The following is a 24,415-nucleotide window of genomic DNA, read 5'->3' as shown; positions in this document are numbered from 1 at the left end:
ATTTTCACGGTTCAGTGGTAAGGCAATAGGTCAACTATTTGTGTAGTAAGGAAGGATTGTAGGGTGTTTATGTCTGGCAGGTATAATCTTAGAACTATAAGGATTAGGTTAACTATTTCATGTAGTTCTATCAACATGAAAATCAAACTAAAGGCCCTTAAATTGGTATGTTGCTTCTTCTCCGTTAAGCACACGGCATTAAGGAGTACATGTAAGAGCATAGCCTATAGTCGCTTCGGAGTCAGCATAATGTGACCGGGTAAAGTGGCATGCGTTACCTGAACGAGCACGCTATAAATCCAGCTCGTCTGTCGGTCTAGTACAAAACAGCGTTAAATCATACGTTTTTTGATTGAGTTAAGTCTGCCAATTGATATTTTATCGTATGTTTTTCTATGTTGTGATGTTATGCTATTGTTTCAGAAAAAGGGAGAAGGTTTGGATCCATTAAAACGTTTAATCCCGCTGCAAATGTTTGCACCTGTCCTAAGTCAGGAATCTGATGTACAGTAGTTGTCGTTTGTTTATGTAATATATACGTGTTTCTCGTTTCTCGTTTTGTTTATATAGATTAGACCGTTGGTTTTCCCGTTTGAATGGTTTTACACTAGTAATTTTGGGGCCCTTTATAGCTTGTTGTTCGGTGTGAGCCAAGGCTCCGTGTTGAAGGCCGTACTTTAACCTATAATGGTTTACTTTTTAAATTGTTATTTGGATGGAGAGTTGTCTCATTGGCACTCACACCACATCTTCCTATATCTATTAAATACCCATGTTACATTTACATGTCCTCGTCCTGAATATGAGGTGATGGTCATGTGACATAAATTTAAGCCAATGCTACAATATCTCGTCAGCGGGCTCCTTTTCAAAACTAGCATGTTTATTTGATAGTTAACAGCCATTCATCATCATCCTCATAATTGAAGCACACTTGTGGTTCTAATAATTATAATTGTTTAACTGTCTAATTGTTCGTGGCAGTTAATGCAGCTTGGTTGTATTAAATTCATAGCATCACTTTTTTTTTAAATCAATCAACAGCCAGCTTTGCACACGGTATAAAAAAAATCAAATGTGACTTCTCAGTCAACCATAAATATCTTTCAATAATTAAGTAAATACCTAGCAACATCAATAAACAATCAATAATCCATGAAAAAAGATAGTACAGTAAACATCTATGGAAGTGTCAACAAAGTAGAGTGTGGTCAAATCACCGGTAAGTACAAATATCATACAGAGGAAATATCAAGAACGTTTGTTTTACTTTAATCGAAAATTGAATCCAAATACATCTCATTGGAATTAAAATATAAAAAATCGTGATTGAATATAAGTATTTAACCTGTGGAACAGAGTCCAAATATAGAACATGGTTTAAATTGTATATATTATAATAATACTTTTCTTCCTTGCTTGAATGAACCGGTGATCTAATAACGTTTTTATATTAGCCGGGTGTACAAGTGGTTTTATAATCTCTATATTGTCTTTCAAATGCTATATATGTTTAATAAACGTTATGCTAAATTCTTATTTATAACATTTTATCTATAATAAAAAACATAAGTCAATGTTTTGTTCTAATATGTACATTAAATTATATGTGTGTTTCTCCAATGGTAGCTCGAAAGTGAGAGTCGGGTCTTCGAGGCCAATACTAATGTGCACCCTCAAATACACTACATTCAACTGTAATTTTAACTAAAACAATAGATAAAATAATGTAAGAAATATATCAATGCATGGCATTTGACATATTGACCTTGGTATCAGTCATCGACCCAATTGAGCTAATAATAAGGAGATGTTATATAATTAGGGCATGAAAGCAATAACCAGGGGCGGATCCAGGATTTCCAGTTAGGGGAGGGGGGTGGGGGGCGCGCAATTTTTTTGAGGTTTTTTTAGGTTAAATTATTGAAATATTCTTCTAAAGGGGTGAAATGTAGATATTTCGAACTACTGTGTGTTAAAATTAGCGAGGAATTAAAGTTTCAGTCACTGAGCCGAAACTGCCTTAATCCACACCTGACAACAATTTACAGATAGACGGGCGGACAGACGGGCGCAAAGTGAGACGAGACAGATTACAATTGCTCACCTGACCAATATAATTTTCAAACGAAAAGTTCTACTTTTACCAGCAATTTTTATTTGTCCTTTCATACCATCTGTTTTTTTACTTTTTTGATTTTCGGTGGTCGTGTCAGACTTTACTGTGTTCGCCACAAACAACTAAAATCAGAATGAGATGCACTTACGCAGTTTTATTTATTTTCTTGGGATCCCAAGCATACAGTATAGAATTCGGCTAAATATTTAGGATGCAAGTGAGAAATAAATATAGACATAGATCGCGAGATACAAATTAATAAACTAACCTTTCGCTTGATACAGTATTCCTATCTTTCATTACGGATATTATAAAAGAATCTCACCTGCCGACTGTTTTCTTGACCGTGTCATAATGAAATTTTGAAAGTGAGTAAGGCATGTTTTAGATCTACGATTATCAAACAAATTGATAATAAAAACCTCAAATACAATGTAACATTATTTTGTTTTTACTTTAACTGCTAAAAACCTATTATATTTGTCATCAAATGCAGCTCTGCGTTTGACACCTTCCTTTGAAATTATTTATAGAACTTTAATAAAGCGTAGATCAGTTGATTAGTAATCACGTTGATTCTGTTAAACTGACTGTTTTATATACTTTGAATGTTAAACATGATTGCATGGTCTCTTCTGATACTTAAACATGTTGAAGTCAACCCATGCTTTGCAAATTTTAGGGGGGGGGCGCACGCCCGCCACGCCCCCGCCTAAATCCGCCCCTGAATTATTAACATGTATACATAGGCAACCGTGCAACCATTAGCAACGAGAAAGCCTATACCGTATAGTATGCTAGAAACAGCCCGACATGATATCGTCCAATGGAGACAATAACGACCTGTTTGACTTGAATTGACAATATCCAACTCGACATCTAGCTGAAGTAATTGAGAATAGAAATGGAGAATAATATGTCAAAAAGACTACAACCCGAATAAAGAGCAGACAGCAATATATAGTTTTACCCGTTTATTGAGTTGTTGATGTCCATGTTGACTCGTTCGTCTCTCTGTTCTATGAAAACAATCGTTCTTGGTGATGTTGATTGTAAGGTTATATTGATATTTTATGTTGTTTTTGTAGGTTTATATGGTGATATTTTTCTATGGTATTTTTTTTGTCGGTACTAGCATTTGTTTGGATTTTGAATAATGAGGATAACTATAGATTTCTGAAAAGATATTGTCCGACATCAATATAATATAATAGTCCGGCGGCTTTGTGAAAAATTGTGCACATCCTGTTACAAGCATGAAATTTGGCATAGACCTTCCTCAACTATTACTCTTTTATTTCAGATAGGGAGGCATTTGAAAAAAATGTCTCACTTCCGGTAAAATCCAAAATGGCGGACGTCATACTTAAATCAGCCCAATATCGAAGGCTAGCGTGTAAAAATGTGTTATTATCATGCTACTATCATAATATTTGGTACAGACCTTTGTTTTTTACTACTTTTGGATAAATTAAATAGATAAGATGTCTTCAGAAACCCCACTTCCGGTTAAAATCCAACATGGCGGACATTGTACTTAGATAAGCTCATTTTTTAGAGAGGGTAATTGAAATGTGTTTTCACATATTTCTACTATCATTACATTGTGTAGGAACCTTTCTTTGGTGCTTCTGATGGCTAGAATGTATAAGACATATGTCTTAAAAATCCTTACTTCCGGTTATAACCAAAATGGCAGACATAGAAATATCATTTTTTTTATTCAAATTTTCAACTTTTTTCAAAATGTAAAGAAAATAATTTTATTTTGTGCTGGTCATTAAACTTTTGGCTTAAAGTTATCCCCAAAACCACTTATTCTAGCATGTTGTAAATGTTTAGATATAAAGTTGACACTTCCGGTAAAAATATGACGTAAATTTCAAAGATGAGTCCTCAATCTATTTCTTCGATATAGAGTTTTGGATGGATTGATTAAAACAAAACAAAATCACTATAGTATTAAAAAATATTTAAAATTACTCCTATTTGGCCAGGAATACATTTTTATTCACAGTCATCACCACATGCACACATCGCAGTGCATGGCACACCCGGTTTTCCACATTAAAAATAACCGCGGCATCCTTTCTTAAATCCATAATGTACAAGCTTCTGAAAAAATGATGAGGTCTCAGAATTTTTTTTTTTAAAGGGACCCTCTTTGTCCCTTCGCAATCCATTAATGACTAGACTAGGTAGCATAAAAGTCAATCCCAAGCTCGTCTCACTAAACACCTGCATAAGAATATTGCATGTTTAACATGCTTGGAAAGACTAGGCCAAGTCGTGGGAATAGCCTCACTTATAATGAGCTTTCCATTTTGTGCAAAAATTGACTTTCTTGCTTCGTTAATCATGTTAGCTCCATCTGATAAGTTTGTGCGATCTTACAGTAAAACCCCGGTGATTAAGGCTGATCAATCATCATTCTTTATGTTAAAGTCACATCCTCAAATACCATCAATGTCTCCCACACAGTCTTTTTTTTCCTTTTAAAGCAAAGAGAGAACCGTATCACAACCGGTAAAGGTATGGGTCAGAAATAAGTGTGTGTGATCACTCATTGCCTAGTGCATTTGAAAGGCCATTGATAGATATTAATCCAAAGATTTTTGCATCCCCAAACACAATCCATAGTTTGTCTGCCCCTATGTCACGGAATAGCGAAATAGTATTGACAGCATTATCAGTGACTGTTAATCATGACTCGTTTAAGTTTGTGTTTCACTGCATCAGACACATGCACCATGATTTAAGTGTCAGTCTCTTTATGTGAACATGGTGCTACTCTTAAAATACATCACGTGGTGGATAAGATAGAATATCCTGAGCATTTGTTGCTACAACTACCATACTCATCAAAGACTTCATCCACTCTTGTTACAGTTTCAAGGTATTTTATAAAGGTAAGGACATAATTCCCAATCATCATACTCGTTCGGAAACACTTTTAAACTGTAACAACAGTGGATGTAGTGTCGGATGCGAACATAGGCAATACTGGTAGTTTGAAAGCTGCTAAAAGAAGCAAGAGCAACATTTAGGGGAAAGGGAATACACAGACGAATCCAGGATTAAAAACATCCTCAAAATTGGCAAAGTTTTCTGAGAGATGACGACAGTAAGGAAGAACTTTTAAGTTTTCCTTCACAGCAGCTTGCTCAATACAATTTTGAGTACAAGGTAGTTGAAGCAACAAATGCTCAGGATGTTCAGTGTTATCCAACACTTGATGATGTTTCAAGTTTAGCACCATGTTTACACGAAGAGGCTGACACTAGAATCAAGATCGATGTGTCTGATGCGGTGAAACACAGACTTAAATGAGTCACGACTCAAACAGATACTGATGTCATTGCTGTTTCGCTATTCCGTGACATAGGGGCAGACAAACTTTGGTTTGCATTTGGAAGGGAACAAGTATAAGATATATATCAATCAATGACCTTTCAAATGCACTAGGCATTAAAAGATAACACGTTTGCTGGAAAAGAAACTGCGTTGGTGACATAAATGGATTTTGAAGATGTGCCTATAGCATTTAGAATGATGATTGACCAGCCAACATCACAATATGGATTTGATGAGTTTAATGTCATTGAAAACGATACTTGGTTTTGTTGTAAGATCGAAAAAAAGAAACAGATTTGGTTAACAAGGCAAGAAAATATGTGTTTTTGGAATTTAACGATGTGAGAAACAATACCACAGTCTTTGTAAATGTTGGAAATCAGCTCTCCGATTGTGAATTGCGGCCTAACAAGTATGCTGATTGGGTATTATGTCCTTGCCTTAATAAAATACCTTGAAACTGAAATACGAGTGAATGAAGTCTTGGATGCGTATGGTTGTTATAGCAACAGATTGGCTCTTATGCTACCCATTCAAGGCGAAGACAAAGAGGATAGCTTTTTAAAAACTCTTTTTGAGACCTCATCATTTTGTAAGAATCTTGTACATTGTGGATGTAAGAAAGGATACCGCGGTTATTTTTAATGTTGAAAATCGGGTATCCCGTGCACTGCGATGTGTGCATGTCATGGTGACTGTGAATAAAAATGTATTCCTGGCCAAATAGTAGTAACTTTAAATATTTTTTAGTATTATGGTGATTCTATTTTGTTTTAATCAATCTATCCAAATATCTACATCGAAGAAATAGATTGAGGACTCATCTTTGAAATTTATTTTTTACCGGAAGTGTTAACTTTATATCTAAACATTTACAACATGCTAGAATAGGTGGTTTTGGGGATAACTTTAAGCCAAAAGTTTAATGACCAGCACAAAATAAAATCATTTTCTTTACATTTTGAAAAAAGTTGAAAATTTGAATAAAAAAATGATATTTCTATGTCTGCCATTTAGGTTATAACCGGAAGTAAGGGTTTTTAAGGCATATGTCTTATACATTCTAGCCATCAGAAGCACCAAAGAAAGAATCCTTCACAATGTAACGATAGTAGCAATACGTTAAAACACATTTCAATTACCCTCCCTAAAAAATAAGCTCATTTAAGTACAATGTCCGCCATGTTGGATTTTAACCGGAAGTGGGGTTTCTGAAGACATCTTATCTATTTAATTTATCCAAAAGTAGTAAAAACAAAGGTATATACCAAATATTATGATAGTAGCATGATAATAACACATTTTTAAACGCTAGCCTTCGATATTTGGCTGATTTAAGTATGACGTCCGCCATTTTGGATTTTACCGGAAGTGAGACATTTTTGTTCAAATGCCTCCCTATCTGAAATAAAAGAGTAATAGTTGAGAAAGGTCTATGCCAAATTTCATGCTTGTAACAGGATGTGCACAATTCGTCTGAAATATGCTTGTAGCCGCCGAACTATAATAGTTACTAGGAAATACAAGGTCGTGCTTTTCTGAGACTATGTATGAATCTGTACACTTAATCCATTGGATGTGTACTGAATGACTGTGCTCTTTAGATCGGTACTTTGTGTCTTTTATATTTATGTTATAGTTGATTTTTTTAAGCCTGCAAATCTGATAGGTAAAGACATTTGGAACTGATTTCTACAGATGGTTCTGATGTTCTGCTGAACACCACCGTCCAAGGTTAGAGGGATTTTTGAACTCTCACAAACGTGTGATACCCCAACTCATTATGCATGTATTTGTCCAAAATAAGGATTCACTCAGTGTAATTCAGTGGTTGGTAGTTTGTTAGTAATAGTCATGTCGTTGATTATTTTGTATCAATAAAAATGCTTGGAATATTGAAATGACTCCATGTATGACAAAACAGGAAATGACAAACAGCTTAATAATACTTCATTTCAAGACCAGAGTAAGTCAAGATAAGGCCGTTAGTTTTCTCGTTTGAAAAGTTTTACATTGTCATTTTGGGGCCTTCTATAGCTGACTATACGGTATGGGTTTTGCTCATTGATGAAGGCCGTGCGGTGACCTATAGTTGTTAATTTCTGTGTCATTTTGGTCTCTTGTGAACAGTTGTCTCATTGGCAATCATACCACATCTTCTTTTTAATAATGTTATCTACTATAGAGATTAACAAATCCGAAGTTTAAAAACTTGCATTTATTTTCAGATAAAGTAAAAATATATTTCGATGGGTTGTCAGGCTAGTAGAGAAGTTGAATTTCCTTGTGAGGCGCCATACTCTGATGAACAGTCTCAATATTCACTGAAAGCTGCATACAATGACGGTCAAGAAGCTGCTGCGCAACAAGATGATACAACAAAAGAAAACGGTCAAAATGACACTCCTGCTAGTGGATAGAAAAAAATGACAATATTGCTCCTGGACAGAAAATATGACCAAACAATCAATCTAGCTATATGAAGATAAAACTAAAATAGACAATGCTGTGTGTGACATTCGTTTTAGAGTTGATTCATGCATGGAGTATTCACAATGACAATTGCACAATGACCCCCACAGAAAACAACTAAATTACGGAAATAACTGAAATATATAAAAGCAATAAATTATATCAAAGTTACGAAAATCATTGTTTTGATGGAAATCTTCTTTACATATGTGTCTATCGAAGTTGTCACAACGTTACAATTATAAAAAACAAAACAACAAAAGACAAAAAACAAACTAAAAATTTAACGAAACACAATAACAAAACACTATATAATTTGAATAAATAAAAAAGGTCACCGTTGAAATTATAAACGAAAGATCGTAGTTCAGTTTCTTTCGAAGGTTTTTACCTTAAGGTGGTACCTACCACTACAGGGAGATAACTCTGTAAAGTCAGCTAAACGTTTTAATTACGTTGTGTTGTAAAAAGGATATCAAGCTTCTCAATGATCAAAATTGATGTTTGTCAAACTGCTAAATATAACCAGTGTAATTTTTCTGACAAAACGGTTGGTTCAAAATTTTTGAAACTTTTATATTTTTGTACAAGGATCGAAGTAAGTACTTTGACAAAATTTTATGAAAATTTAACGAGCCAAATAAATATTAGTGAAAGTGTTGGGTACCACCTTAAGACTTTTAAGAAGATATATGATATGCTACATGATTTTTATATGAAATTGTTATTAAGGTTCCGTCCAAGTCCAATTTTTCCAAAAATGGCTGATATTTTTAATCAACTTTTTGTGCTTTATTATTCTATACTAGCCACTAAAACAATCACAATTGCCTAAATCATGAATATGGACTTGATTGCTTACAAAATCACGAGTTATATAGTAGTAATATTTCGACAGGGGTGTGTTTTGTCAGAAAAAAATAATAATTCTGAACACATTTTTTCAAAAAGTCCCATTAATTTATTACTTAATGGAAATCAACAAATCAGGTGCTAATCTATTCTTCATATTGTCTCGCAGTGCACCCATATGCAATTGTGTATATGTTGACTGCCAGAGAAACACAACGGCCAAGTTTCGTCATCACCTTTATCGTTTATGTCCCGCCATTTTTAGTTTTTGGGGTTCGTTTTTTTTTATTTCATTTTGAGTGAGATCGAGGGGAGCTATTTCAAATAACCTGAAATTGCCTTATTTATGTCACTTCAGTCTCTTACTATCATGCTGCTTTTGTTTAATATCACGACGCTTTTCGTTTAAAATACTTCAAAAAATCAGCTGTCATCCTCCTGCTCAAAGTGAAAGTAGCGAGTCAGCAGCAATGATTCGTCCGCCAAATATTCATATTATATATTTAGATGCATTTTAAAATTAAAACTACTTAATATCTTGTTTTTATTATATAAATGACGGATATTCAAATTAAACGTAAAATCGGGTCGAATTAGAACTGCAATTCGAAACCAAAGAGTGGTTTTAATGATTCGAAACAACTTCCGGTTTGATGTGAATGGGCTGATCTTTGATCCAACAGATGAAAAGTTGCCGATTTGAAGATTCCTTTCCATAAAAAGGTGAGAATGATGGATATCCAAACATTAATACCAAAAACAAAGATGATTTAATAATTACTAATGTGATCGAAATTGTCCTTATATCGTAAATCGACACTCAAGTAAGTGATCCCATCCCTCAGCGCCATCACGGTGTTTGTAAACATTGGCAAAAAACATGAATAATTTTCTTTTTTTTTTTCTGTTTGTAACCGAACTAATATTTAAGTATAACAAAGTAATATAGTTTGAAGGTAAGTGAATAAATTTTAGTAAAAATTAAAACATGCTGCTTGAGACATAAAAAATATGGAGGCTTGACATTGACATCAGTTAAGTAGAGTCATAGCAAGCAATTTAATTATAATGGGTAGTAAAAGGAAAACGTCAAAAATATTTGGACTAGGCTCTGGACCAGCAAAGGGCAAAAGAACAAGTACAAGGTGTGGAAGACCAACTGTAAATTTTATGATTAGGAGAAAAAGGATTAAGCGGAAGTCTCTGCCGCTGTCCCTTGTTTTAAAGAGAATCAAACAGACAACAATAAGTAAGAGAAAAAACACCAAAGAATGCCATAAATTTTTCACTTCCGAACTATTAGAAAATGGACTAAAACTGAAAATCAGAGAAAGGACAATGCATAATTTAAGCCCACAAGGTTATAGATTTGTGAATTTGGACTCATTACAAGGACATGTCAGTGAAATAACTATGCACGTATGTCTGTGTCCTTCAGCAATAGAGCTAAGTTCTAAAAACCAATCACCAATAAAACTTGTAAGCGAGGAAAGGAAATTAGGACTTGCAACCGTTCTTTGTGCTCAGTGTGAAGGATGTCATAAACAATTTAAATTCTGCACTAGCCCATCATTGCCAGAAAGTAAAAGGTTTGATGTAAACGTGAGAGCTGTGTGGGGAAGTATTGCCACTGGAAATGGACCGTCTCACTTAAATGAAATCATGGGGACAATGAATTCACCAGGACTCTCGTCAACTTCATTTTCAGCAATTGAACAAGAAGTAGGGGAATGGTGGTTAGCAGCTCTCCAAGAAAATATGTTACAGGTAATTATAATTGATTAAAACATAAATGTACATGATGTAAAATGAATGCATGAACATCGAAAAAAAACCATAATATATATAATAAATGTAAATGAGAATCCCATCCCCCCCGCCCACACACACACACACGCTCCAAAAAAGGTAACTGCATAAATAAATAATATATATTACTTTTCATAGGTTGTCATTATAACATGTCATACATCATGTACATGTACATGTATCAATATTAAACATGATCTTAATTACTGCCTGTTCCAGTTAAGTCAAAAGATAACTTTTTTAAATAAACATCTTATATCAAGAAATGACCAGATGCTAACCTTAATTGAATCTTGAACATTTTGTTATTTGGATGAGAAACACAAAGACTTAAAAAAAAATATAGAAATGCTAATATTGCAAACACTCAACAGATGCATGGGTTGGAAAGGGGGGAATTTTACTTAAATCTGTTCTTTTAATTATACAGTATGCATGTACATGTATGTCTGTAAAATTTGTACGGCTCCTAAACCAGATGTCTATTCTAGTGAACAAGCACTACAAACTGCTCAGAGTATGAAAAGACCATATTTTGTGCTCAACCAGTATTAAAGTCGAGCACATATTATACTTGACAAGACTTGACATAATCTTGACACTACTTAACTGCACTTGATTTTGGTCTCGACTTTACTTAATAAGTCTGATTGAGTATTTGCTAATCTTCATATGGTATGAATATGGTCTTGACCTTTCTTGACTCAATCTTGAGCTTTGAGTTTAGTCTAGACTGGTCTGAATCAGCCCATTTACAAAAAATGTACCTCAATTATATACATGTATTGATCTTACAAAATTTTGTTCATTGCTGTCTAATTACATGAATTAATGGATAAAAAAACTATAATTTTAAATTCTGATTAAATTCATATCTACATTTTGTACATGTATAGTCACCTCTAATTATTTACTATTACTTTATCACATTAACTTTGATTTTTAGCTCACCTGACCCAAAGGCTATGTGAGCTTATACCATCACTTGCATTGACTTGGCGTCCGTCGTCATAAACTATTTCAAGAATCTTCTCCTCTGAAACTACTGGGCCAAATAATTCAAACTTTAATAGAATGTTCCCTAGGGTATCTAGTTTGTAAATTGTATCCGAAAATTTAATCTATCAACAAACATGGCCGCCATGGCTAAAAATATAACATAGGGGTCAAATGCAGTTTTTGGCTTATATCTCAAAACTAAAGCATTTAGAGCAAATCTGACAAGGGATAAAAATGTTCAATACTGTAGGTCAAGATCTATCAGCCCTGATATTTTCAGATGAATCTAACAATCCATTGTTGGGTTGCTGCCACTTAATTGGTAATTTTAATGAAATTTTGCAGTTTTTGTTTATTATCTTAAATATCATTGAAGATAAAGATAAACTGTAAACAGCAAAAATGTTCAGCAAAGTAAGATCTACAAAAAAGTTAACATGACCAATATTATCAATTGACCCCTTAAGGAGTTATTGCCCTTTAAAGTCAAATTTGCTCTATTTGTTCATCAAACTTGCTTAAATTAAAAAATCTTCCCCTCTAAAACAACTGGGCCAAATACTCTCAAACTTTAAATGAATGTTCTTTGGGGTATCTACTTTCTAAATTGTATCTGAAGTTTTGATCCATTAACAAACATGGCTGCTGTGGCTAAAAATAGAACATACATGTAGGGGTCAAATGCGGTTTTTGGCTTATACTGTTATATATCTCAAAAACTTAAGCATTAACAGCAAAAAATGTTCAATAGGTCATGATCTATCAACCCTGAAATTTTCAGATGAATCTAACAACCCATTGTTGGGTTGCTGCCACTAAATTGGTAATTTTAAATAAGGAAATTTTGCAGTTTTTGGTTATTAGCTTGAATATTTTTGAATATAAAGATAAACTGTAAACAGCAGATATGTTTGGCAAAGTAAGATCTACAAATAATCAATATGATCAACATTTAAATGGCATTTTAAAGCAAAAATAATAATTGTGAATGGTTTAAGCAAAACGCTTCAGGTGAGCTTATCAGGCTCTTGAGACTTGAGAGCCTCTTGTTATAAATGTTTGTAGCCATCTCAACTATATATTGGCCTAACAGAATGCCACATTGTTTGGTAGTTTGTTGTATTGCTGTCAAATAAAAGGATTGAATTAATACACATAGTTAAAAACAAAACTATAATTTTCAGTTTGGGCGTAATTCAGATAGTCACTTTTAAATTTTATTATAACTTTTCCAAATTAACTTTGTTTTACATAAAACTATACAGCTATTTCAATTATATATTATTCTTACAGAAAGCCATGTTTTTTCATAGTTTGGTATTTTGCTGTCCAATTTAAGGACTTTTAATTAATAATGTAAAAAGAGCTAGAATGTTCTGTTCAGACTAAATTTAGATAGTCCCCTTTAATTTTTTTTATAACTTTTTTAAATTACCTTGAAGTTACATAAAACTATGCAGATATCTCAATTATATATTGATCTTACAGAATGCCACATTGTTTTTGTTTTTTGTGTATTGCTGTCAAATTGAAGGATTAAATTAATTTATAAAAAAAGATAGAATTTTCATTTTTGACTAAATTCAGATAGTCACCTTTAGTTTTTTTTATAACTTTTCCAAGTTAACTTGGATTTACATAAAACTATACTGCCATCTCAATTATATATTAATCTTACATAACTCCTTATTTTTTCATAGTTTGGTGTTTTGCTGTCCAATTTAAAGACTTTTAATTAATAGGTAAAAAGAGCTATAATTTTCTGTTTGCACCAAATTTAGATAGTCACCTTTAATTTTTTTTATAAGTTTTTAAAATTAACTTGGATTTACATAAAACTATTCAGCTATTTTAATTATATATTAATCCTACAGAAAGCCACATTGTTTGGTAGTTTGGTGTATTTGTATCAAATTTTTTCCAATGTTAATTTCTATTAAATTAAATTTAATATAATATATATTTAATTATTATAAATAATAGGATAACTTAATTAGGCTAATATTTTAGAAGGTAGACGACCTGGATACTTTATACTTTTATATAGATGCCTTATGTTTTGAACTGTCCGTCTGTCATATGACCATTGGCCTTGACCTCATTATTATGGTTCAGTGACTACTTGAAAAGAAGTTCAATTTTTCTGCAATGTTAATTTCTCACTTATTAAAAAAAATGTATAAGTAATAGGATAACTATATTTAGTATGTGTGTACCTTGTAAGGTCCCCATGTCTATCAGTCAGTCAATTTTCACATGACCAAAACCTCATTTCATGGATCAGTGAACAAGGTTAATATAGGGTTAAGTCTATATCTCAGAAATTATAAGCAATGGGTCTTCTGTATTTGGTGTGTGGAATGATTGTAAGGTGTACATGTCCAACTGGCAGTTGTCATATGACCTTGACCTCATTTTCATGGTTAGTGGTCAAAGTTAAATTTTTGTGTTTAGGTCTATTCAAAGATACTACATGTATTACATTTTGTATTAGCATTCATTCAATTATATTTGGTGTATTGAATGATTGTAAGGTGTACATGTCCAACTGACAGGTGTCATCTGACCTTGATCTCATTTTCATGGTTCAGTGGTCAAAGTAAAATTTTGCAATTTTGTCTATTTCTCATATACTATAAGCATCAAGTTGATTATATTTGGTGTATAGAATGTTTGTAAGTTGTACAAGTCTGTCTTGTAATAATCATCTGACCTTGACCTCATTTTCATGGTTCATTGGTCAATGTTAAATCATCAATGATTTGGTCTTTTTTCAAATACTATAGGGATAGTAGAATATATTTTGGTGTATGAAATAATTGTATGGTGTGTATGCATGGCTGTTTAGTAGGTGTTTGCTGATCTTGACCTAATTTTCATGGTTCATTGGTCAAGGCTAATTTGTTTCATGAGGTTAATTCGGAGATACTTTTAGCAATAGGTAAACTAGATTGTTGTGTGGAATGAGTGTATGAACTACATTTATGTCTAAAAGGTTTATCTCACCTTCATCTCAAGTACAGTTAATTTAATGTAATGCTTGTTGTATACAATGCTTTTTTACACTTTCAACATAAATTATATTATGAACACTAGAACAGGCAAGACATTTCAGTGTGTCCACTCTTGTTTAATTATGTTTGCTTACATTAGAAAATCTTTTTCTTTCAAACTGCTAAATCAATTTCAGCTAAACTTGGATGAAAGAGTTTTGGAGTATCTAAGAATCAATTTTGTATTCTATTACAGTGTGGGTCAAGAAACATTTCAGCTTATTCACTCTATGTACTATACAAAATATATACTATCACCCCCACCCCCCCCCCCCCCCCCCCCCCCCCCCCCCCCCCCCCCTCACCACCACCACCACCACCACCACCACATTTTCCAAGTTTAATAGACAATCCATTAAATAAAGCAAGAGACAAACCATATTATGTGTATGGAATTAATTAAAACATGGGAAATATTTCAGCTTATTCACCTTCTGTACTATACAAAATAATTTTTAATGTACCTAACAAAACTGTCACACAAACTTGATTAATTGCAGAAAAAAAAACAATTTTCTGTCTGAAAAAACAAAGAAATCCCACCACACTTAAAACTTTTAATTAGGTTTAGCCTTCATGGCTTTAATTAATGATATTTTAGGAAACTCAAGTGTGACTAGTTATATTTATATGTCCCATATGTTTATTTAACAGGTTGGAGCAGAGGAAAGAAGGATTGCCATGGAGAACGGATTTTTTCATCAGGGTATCCCAGCAATAACCGTAATTACTGATGGAGGATGGTCGAAGCGAACCCACAAACATTCCTATAATGCCCTGGGAGGAGTGGCAATCATAATAGGGCAAGCAACCAAAAAACTTTTGCATATAGGAGTACGAAACAAGTATTGCTATGTATGTAGCACTGCAGAGAAAGTCAATACAATCCCAACAGAACATACATGTTTTAAGAACTGGTCAGAAGATAGTCAGTCTATGGAAGCTGATATTGTGCTTGAAGGGTTCAAACAAGCAGAATCCAAACATGGCCTACGCTATATCCGTGTTGTAGGAGATGGTGACAGTTCAGTTTATGCTAGGATACGAGAGGAAGTGCCAGGTTGGGGTAGATATGTGGAAAAGGAAGAATGTGCTAACCATACATGCAAATGTTTTAGGTCAAACCTGGAAAAACTTGTTTCCGAAAATCATCTATATAAAGGTAGAAACCATTTAACAAAAACAACTCGTGTACGGTTAGTATCTGCTTTGCGTAGTGCCATCAGAATGCGTTCTAAAGATGTAGAAACAAATCACCTCACAAAACCTGAAGCTATTTCTCAGCTTCGTCATGACATAAAAAATTCTGTTTTTCATGTTTTTGGTTTACATTCCAACTGCAGTAACTTTTGCAAGGCAAGAGACAATGTCAATCCAATCACTCATGACCATCATGTCATACCACCGGATCAACCAGTGGAAGAGACATTGGATATATTTGAAGAACAGGAAAAACTTTGGTCTGAAGGCTCATCATTAGCTGCACAGGAGGAAGCAAGAGGAGAATCATCTATAGAGTACAGTAATGTTGAACAGTATATAATTCAAGACGTGACATCAATTTTGAATAGAATTGCTGAAAAAGCTCACCGTCTCATTTCTAATACAACAACAAATTTAGCTGAAAATTGGATGAGAATAAGGACCAAATTTGATGGCGGAAAAATCTACAACCTCTGTAATAGAGGATCTTGGCATGGACGATGTTTTGGAGGAGGGCTAAGAATGAATTTTGGACCAAAGTGGTCACCTATTGTTTGGGAACAGGCAACAGCAACAAAAGCAGGTTAATTCTTTGATGAATACTACGCTAGACATGAAAAAAATCTTATCAGTAGCAGAAAATACAAATCGAAACCAGACACTCAGCAATTGAGATGGAAGAGAAAAATGAAAGTTTGCAAACAAAGCAACTCCAAAAAAGCTAGACAGTCTTATGGCACTGAGGCAATGGATTACACCCCTGACATTTCTCCATCTGATTTATCAAATACAAAGGACAAATATATTCAGACTCATATTAACATTGGTATACCTCAAATGAATGCAATAACAAATTCTACTTCACAGCAATCTTTGTCTGGTCTTTGGCACACGGAAAGAAGAAAACGTTTAACAGCTTCAAATTTTGGACCAATCATTCGCCGTAACCCTTCATTGAAAGTATTAAATTTAGTCAAAAATATTCTGTACTCTACCTTCAAGGGAAATAGACACACCAGAAATGGACTTCTGCAAGAAAGAACATCTATAGAGGAGTATACGCTGAAAAAGGCAGAACAACATGAGAATGTAACTGTTAAATCTACTGGTTTGCTAATTGCCCATGAACACCCATTTTTGGCTGCTAGTGCAGATGGTATAGTTTCAACTGGGTCTGGTGATGGTCTTTTGGAGATAAAAAATCTTCTGCACAACAAACCTGTCAATCTCTACCAAGCAAGTGAAAAATCATCATTCTGTCTGGAAATTGTCAGTGGTCATTTAAATTTGAAAAGTACCCACAACTACTTTTATCAGTGCCATGGTTTAATGAATATTTGTAATTATCCTTGGATAGATTTCGTTGTGAGGACTCTTAATCCACACCAGTTGTTTATCCAAAGAATATTTAGGGACAATACCTTGTGGGAAAACATGCTGCCAAAACTAAAAGCATTTTACTTCGATGCTATTCTTCCGGAATTGTGTTCACCACGTAATGGCAAAAGTCCTGGAATAAGAGAACCAGGAATCTGGGTGAGTATTTATGAAAAAAAGTGGAATGTCTCAAGCAGTATAAAAATGTTTAAATGAATCGTGGTTTGTAAATTACATGTATGGACATTGAACAAAGGATCATATGTGTATTTTAATACTACTTGTACATATATATTGAAGTGTAATGTATTAGAGTAGATAAGACACACATTAAGTGTGTGCTTCCTTGTATGTATTCACCAATGCACTACTATGTTAGAAAGTGGAGTATTCATGGGGGTGTAGAGGGTGTACACCGTACACCCCCCCCCCCCCCACCCTCTTTTTGAAATTCCAGGGTCCAACCCTGTTAGACACACATCTATATGAATTATGATGTTAAGAGTTATAAGGGATCTTTTTTATGTTTATTTTGTTACAGATTAACAGACCTGTTATTTTAGAGTTTGATAAACTAATTTTTGATTTAAATTTTATTGCTGACTTGAAAATTACTCATTGAACATTTCATTTAAAAATAAATTGAAATTAGCAACTCAGTGCCAGATCTGGTAAAGGGATTCAATTGCATGGGATTTTGAATCATCATTTTATTTTTGAAATTTGTTATTTTTCAACTGAAAAATTTGACAAAGAATGGTAAATAATGTCTTAAGGACAAAACCACACTTTTTCTGAGAAACCAACAGATAACAAAAAGGTGTCTTAACAATTAATGCAAACTGTGAAAATATATTATACCCATACAATGTTCCTAGGTTATAAAATGAATTGTGCATAATCTGTTTTCTTTTAGTATATTTTTTTAAATATATATATTGGACCATACAATAAAAATGATGTGTTAATTTTTCTGTTACAGTACATTGCACCCGAGTGCACCCAACCTGGCAAAAAAACGACTGGTAGAAAGAAAAAGAATACAGCAAAACAGAACAATGACTTTGTCTCAGAAGCAAACATTGAACCATCAGCAGAACAAACACCCTGTACTAGAAGGTAAACATTGCTGTTAACATCATATGAATCAATTTCTAACAGATATTTATCTCTTGAAATTTTGCATTTGTTCAATGTGATGATCTGCTGACTGAATAATAAGTGTAATTTTTTTTAAAAAGGAAGATTTGGTGTAATTGCCAATGAGACAACTCTTCACAAGAGACCAAATGACACAGAAATTAACAACTATAGGTCACCATAAGGCCTTCAACAATGAGCAAATCTCATACCGCATTGTCAGCTATAAAAGGCCCTGAAATGACAAATGTAAAACTGTTCAAACAAGAAAAGTAACGGCCTTATTAATGTACAAATAAATGAACGAAAAACAAATATGTAACACAGCAACAAATGACAACCACTGAATTACAGGCTCATGACTTGGGACAGGCACAAACATAATTAATGTGGCAGGGTTGAAAGTGTTAGCGGGATCCCAACCCTCCCCTAACCTGGGACAGTGGTTTAACAGTACAACATAGGAACAAACTATAAAAATCAGTTGAAAAAGGCTTAACTCATCAGATTGATACAAATAAAAATACATCTTACAAAAACAGAGGGGCTCAGCACTTATACATCCTAACGACAAAAAGACTATCAGTACAGATCTGAGAGTACTTGCAGTTACTGACACCTAGTTCAAAGCCAATAACAACTAATAAAAAAAAATCATGCATCTAAGACTAAATTATCAATCATTACACATCCAACATCCAATGGATTTAGAATAAGGAGGTCATCATCAGGAGATGTAGATCCATGAATGTGCATACGTATATTTATATAACAATGATATTTAGTTTGCTTTTAGTTTACTGATAACAAAATCAATATTAATACCAATAAAAAATCAAAAAAACAAAAAAACAAAAAAAAGATCTAATTACAGTGTTGAATTGGTAACCTTTTAGAATAAGTTTATTTAAAGGACCGATAAGCTTACCAGGATCGTTTGTAAATTTCCGAGCACGGTAAACAACATCTCCGTAAAATTGAGGATGTGCTATACCGTTTGAAATAAGTTTTCTATAGGTACGACCAAATTTTCAGTCTAACATACCAAAGAATCACTGGTAATATAAAAAGAAGAATATGTGTTGACAGTGCAAACTAAGCTAAGAAAAATAATCCGAACAATTTTCAAACATGTATCTGAACAAACTGATATTGTTGTATAACATTTATTTTTAAAAGAAGTGATAGTCAATAGGAAATGTAACATCTTATGGATATTAATTATCAATACATTTGTATTTATATTTCAGTAGAAGAGGTAGGCCAAGATTGGTGAAATTCCTAGACAAAAGAATAGAACACAAATGGATTGTAGACAATACATCTGAATGGTATAAAGGGACAGTGCTGAGTGTAAAATCAGGAAAGGATGGTGTGAAAGGTACTTTAAATGTTATGAATTTTTATGTATGTAAATAAAGTACTTTTGCTTGCAAACATCAGTCTTCAAAATAGCTTAATATACAGCTTGAGATCACATAAAAACTATTTCAGACACAAAAACGAGAGCAAGGACAAGTAAACATTTATATTAATTGTTATGCCAAAAATGGCAAAATCAACTGTTTTTGAATATTTCTGTAGATGCTCATTTTAAAAGTAGATGGAATATGGGCTATACAGGGTACAAAAGACATGTTATTAAATAAATGAAAGACCAAATTGACTGAACAATCAATTTGCTTATAACATATAATTGCACTATGAATCTGTATTTATATCTTTACTTGGGCACATCTTTGTTGTTATGTTTTGTTCAATTTGATGTATCTCTTTAAGGTGCAATTTACGAAGTCCTATATGACAGTGATGACAACCCATATGAAATAAATCATCTGGTTGAAGATTATCGATCTGAATCTGTACGGTTCATTGATGTATAGTGCAATTTAAATCAGGTCAGTATTGTAGTTTTAGCTAAAATTTAATATTAGAAAAAATGTCACCTGATGCAAGGTTTAAAGATTAATGGCATGCTATATCTGTGACAAGTATATTAATCTTTTTACTTAAAAAGAAATTATACCCCCACATGTGGGTTGTATATTGGAATAGCCGTGTCCATCTGTAATTCTGTCATTCCGTCATCTAAATTTGATCCCAGTTATACAGTTGAAAAAATGACAGGTGTTGACATAACATTTTACCACTGTTGAGACAGAGCAGTTATTCCCAATGAGATTTCCTTATCTTTACCTTCATGTGTTATGACTTTTTCCTTTGGGAATGCAGAACAAATATAACAGCAACATTGTCTATGACATTTCAACCAAACAATCATTTTTTTCCTAACGCATACATCTTGATGAAGTTAAAATTGACAAATATAATCAAACATGTGTGGTATGTTCAAGATAATGAATTCTCAAGACGCTTGGCGAAAATATTATTGTTCTTCAATTTGGCTAAAACCTTGTTATAATAGAACAATAAAAAAATTCCATTGGTTGTTGAGATTTCCTGATCATACACTATCATGGTTGTAAGAATCCTATAATCCCACTAATAATATATATCACAATGAAAAAAAGTTAATGTGAGGCCAGTTTGATTAAATTTATAATTCAGCTCAGATATAAAACATGATGTGTTTTACACCTATGCTTGTCCTCACCAAAACAATAGAAGAAAGATGTCAAGTTTGATAAGCACAATGACTCTATCCTTATGTAAGGTTTCAGAAAAGCAAGTCAACACTTTTATGGGTTTTTGTCCCTGAAAACACTTTTTAGTTTTTGGCACTTATTAGAAAAATTTATATTTTATAAATGAGTTGCAGAAATAATCGGAGGACAAATTAATTTTCTTGGTTCACCCTTATTTCCAATATGGCAATAAGTCATGGTTTCCATGTGAGATATTCATGTTCCAAGGAGCCTCTAGTTACCGTTATAACAAAGTGCTGAGGCTCATTTTGTTTAAGCAGTAAGATTTCTTTTTGTTTTATCTATCAATGACGGTTGCAAATTGTATAACATGAAATCATAATTCCACATTTGATTTTAATAAAATCATGTCTGAAAGATGCAAATTCTCCTTCTGTATAATAAAGAATTAAAAGATTTCTTGACTTTTAAATGTTTTATAAATATTTGTAGAAAATTATGTGTTTGTACTATTTCAGCTTGTCAAGAGTTGCATGTTGATGCTTCCACTGCTTCACTCTGCAAATCCCAACTTGGGTTATCCTTCCAGGGTAAAGTTTGGAGAACCTTTTTGAGGGTAATTATTTTTGTGTGTATCAAACTTCATATTTAAATTTATTACACCAATGCTTCTCGTTTATTCTATGAAATATTTTAGAAAGATTTGAACAATGTTTTCCTATGTCACTGATATTGACCTTCTTACCAGCATGTTAAGCTTTATCACATAAGCAAACATCAATACAAACATATAATTGTAAACTGAATAAAATTGAGAAAGGAAATGGTGAATATGTCAAAGCGACAACCACCCGACCATAGAGCAGACAACAGCCGAAGGCAACCAATGGGTCTTCAATGTAGCGAGTATCCCCGCACCCGTAGGTGTCCTTCAGCTGGCCCCTAAAAATATGCATAATAGTACAGTGATAATGGACGTCATACTAAACTCCGAATTATACACAAGAAACTAAAATTTAAAATCTTACAAGACGTTTTAACAAAAACATAGTTTGTACAAATGCAGAAAAGAGTGGAAACAAATTTGCAGTTTTAAATCTTTAGAGGTGGCGTAAAAACATTTGACGCCAATAGTAGTTGCCAGCTAATATGTGATACAATTTGGAAAAAAAAATGTTATAAAGGGTATTGACATTGGTGCTAATGTAAGCTGACTGTTCCCACATTACGTGAAATGCTTCTTATCATCTGTATGAATGAAATTATAGCAGACAAACAATTTGCAATGATAGTAAAATGTTAGGTTTTATATTTGTTGAAAATTATGTGTTTGTATCATTTTAGTTTATCAAGAGTTGCATATTGATACTTTCACTGCTACATGCCGCAAATACAAGTAGTTAAACTATACTACCTTGATAAAGTTTGGAGAACCTAAACAAAGTTTACAGAAGGAATATTGACGGTAATTATCTGAGTTCATTCTCTAAGAATTTATTAAAATAAGAGTCTTTGAGACTTTAAGGAATGTTTTAATATGCTTTTTTTTTTAATGAACAAAGTCCCAATAACATGTATTTATTATGAGAAATGTTTTATGTAATACATAGTTTATATCAAAAGTTACAAAAAATACATATTCTTTGAGACTTCCATGGTCTAAAACTTTCAACAAGAATGCAAAAATGGCATATTTGGTAAATAAATGATCTTATAATCAAATAATAATAAATTGTAAGAGATGTAGAAGGATATCACCAACTAAATGCATCACAGAAAGAAGTTGAATGATTAAACATGATGTTTTTGTGCACTAAAGTAATATTTTAGTAAATATAATTTTTTGAGAATTTCAGGAAATTATAATATTTGGCATTAAATTTCCTAAACTTTGGTGTGCTTTAGAAAGACAATTTGAACTGTTCATCACAAAATTATGTAAAAATATTGCAACTTTAAAAGTCGGATGAATCACTACTATAATTAAACTGAATTTGATGTAATTGATGAATTTTAATGTTTACTATTGGCCTCCATACTTTAAACTTTCACTTTCACTTTTGCTTTCACTTTCACTTTCCCATTGTAAGTAGTCCCAATAAAATGGCATCCCAATTTTTATAAATTTATTTTACTTTACTTTTAAAATCTTGCAATTGAAAGTGTTTAAATGCAAATTTATATATGGGTGTCATACATTTTAATATATAATACTGAATTTTATGTCATTTTAGGTCAGTTATGGACTTACAAAAATTCTACACTTTTTGAAAGAATTGGAACTTCAGAGACTGGACATTTTTTCCTGGAGATATTCAGAACTTTAAAACATTCATTAAAAGATACTATGCAATGTTCTGATTCTATTGATATGTAATTTGCCACAGTTTCATCCTTATATTCGTGTGAATAATGTCAAACAAATACATGCTAATTTGACTTAGACGGAACCTTAAGAGACAACAACCCGACCAAATTAAAAAAACAACAGCAGAAGGTCACCAACAGGTCTTCAATGTAGCGAGAAATTCCCGCACCCGGAGGCGTCCTTTAACTGTATATATATACATACATGTACAAATGTATATACATGTCACCATGCGGCGATTGGACATTGAGAAAACCCGAATTATATGTACAACAACAAGGTTAACAAGCCAGCAATGTTCTTGTGATTTAAAACAGTATACTGCCAATAATATACAAGATAGTACGAATTTCAAATTCCATGAACAAAATTGGCGGTTTTTTTTTTCTTTAAAAAGAAGTAGGTCCAGTAGGACTGAGGTTTAGCCTCAAATTTCAGGTTTATCTGATGTAAGACTAGAGGTTGGACTAATTTTAAACAACAGTCGATTAAATTAGTTCATGTGAAAGATTTGAACTGATTTAGTCTTTAAAGACGCTTAACTTCAAGCTTAGATATGAAACATCTATCAAATATGCCCCATGAAACTAATACTAAAAATCTTTGTCCTGGTTTTCTTGTTGTATGTTTACTGTAATATCTAGTTTGTATCATGATGCGGTCTACATACACAATGTATTTACTTTCATATCACCAAAGAAATTTGTCTTGAAATCTGTGAATATGGGAGGTTGCTGGGCATGCTCAGCAATAGCTAAGGAAGAAGGTCCTGTATGACGTAATTACGACTCGAAGTCTAATTGTTCTGGTGTCCTATCCCGTCGGTCAATGGGAGCAGAGTATATGTTAGACCAGGAAGCAGCAGTACCTACAGATCGTCAGAACAACACCAATGCAGCAAATGGTGCAGATAGCAACACGACGTTGGAATACACCAAAAATCCAAACAACGATGTTCAAATCACCTGCAGACATTTTCAGATATATATCTAAAGTATATGTATGAATAATAACAATATCAAATAAATGATTGGACAATTGGGAATCAGACACAATTACATTT

The 24,415-nt window shown here is 33.1% G+C and overlaps 1 protein-coding gene and 1 long non-coding RNA gene across 3 annotated transcripts; both read left to right on the top strand.

Moving 5' to 3' along the window:
* The first annotated feature begins 9,338 nt into the window (after positions 1 to 9,338).
* LOC134693072 (uncharacterized) lies at positions 9,339 to 23,437 on the top strand. 2 transcript variants are annotated; one of them, XR_010102326.1, is made up of 7 exons: positions 9,339 to 9,520; positions 18,221 to 18,357; positions 19,629 to 19,759; positions 20,158 to 20,276; positions 21,503 to 21,600; positions 22,329 to 22,449; positions 23,219 to 23,437. It is a non-coding gene; the product is annotated as an uncharacterized LOC134693072 (long non-coding RNA). The 2 variants fall into 2 exon arrangements; XR_010102327.1 differs by lacking the exon at positions 9,339 to 9,520 and adding an exon at positions 17,337 to 17,397.
* LOC134693071 (uncharacterized) lies at positions 9,601 to 16,820 on the top strand. Its single transcript, XM_063553780.1, has 2 exons — positions 9,601 to 10,564; positions 15,313 to 16,820. The coding sequence occupies exons 1-2, from the start codon at positions 9,866 to 9,868 to the stop codon at positions 16,447 to 16,449; spliced, it is 1,836 nt and encodes a 611-aa protein (XP_063409850.1). The 5' UTR covers positions 9,601 to 9,865; the 3' UTR covers positions 16,450 to 16,820.
* Positions 23,438 to 24,415: the final 978 nt, after the last annotated feature.

Source organism: Mytilus trossulus, chromosome 12 (genome assembly GCF_036588685.1).
Source record: "Mytilus trossulus isolate FHL-02 chromosome 12, PNRI_Mtr1.1.1.hap1, whole genome shotgun sequence".
Lineage (NCBI taxonomy): Eukaryota > Metazoa > Mollusca > Bivalvia > Mytilida > Mytilidae > Mytilus > Mytilus trossulus.
Note: the sequence above shows the minus strand (reverse complement) of the source record. Positions and strands in the feature narration are given on the sequence as shown.

Coding starts and splice junctions, on each gene's coding strand:
- LOC134693071 (XM_063553780.1), top strand. CDS start 9,866: ATGGGTAGTAAAAGGAAAACGTCAAAAATATTTGGACTAGGCTCTGGA. Junction 10,565..15,312: donor TCCAAGAAAATATGTTACAG/GTAATTATAATT, acceptor TTTATTTAACAG/GTTGGAGCAGAGGAAAGAAG.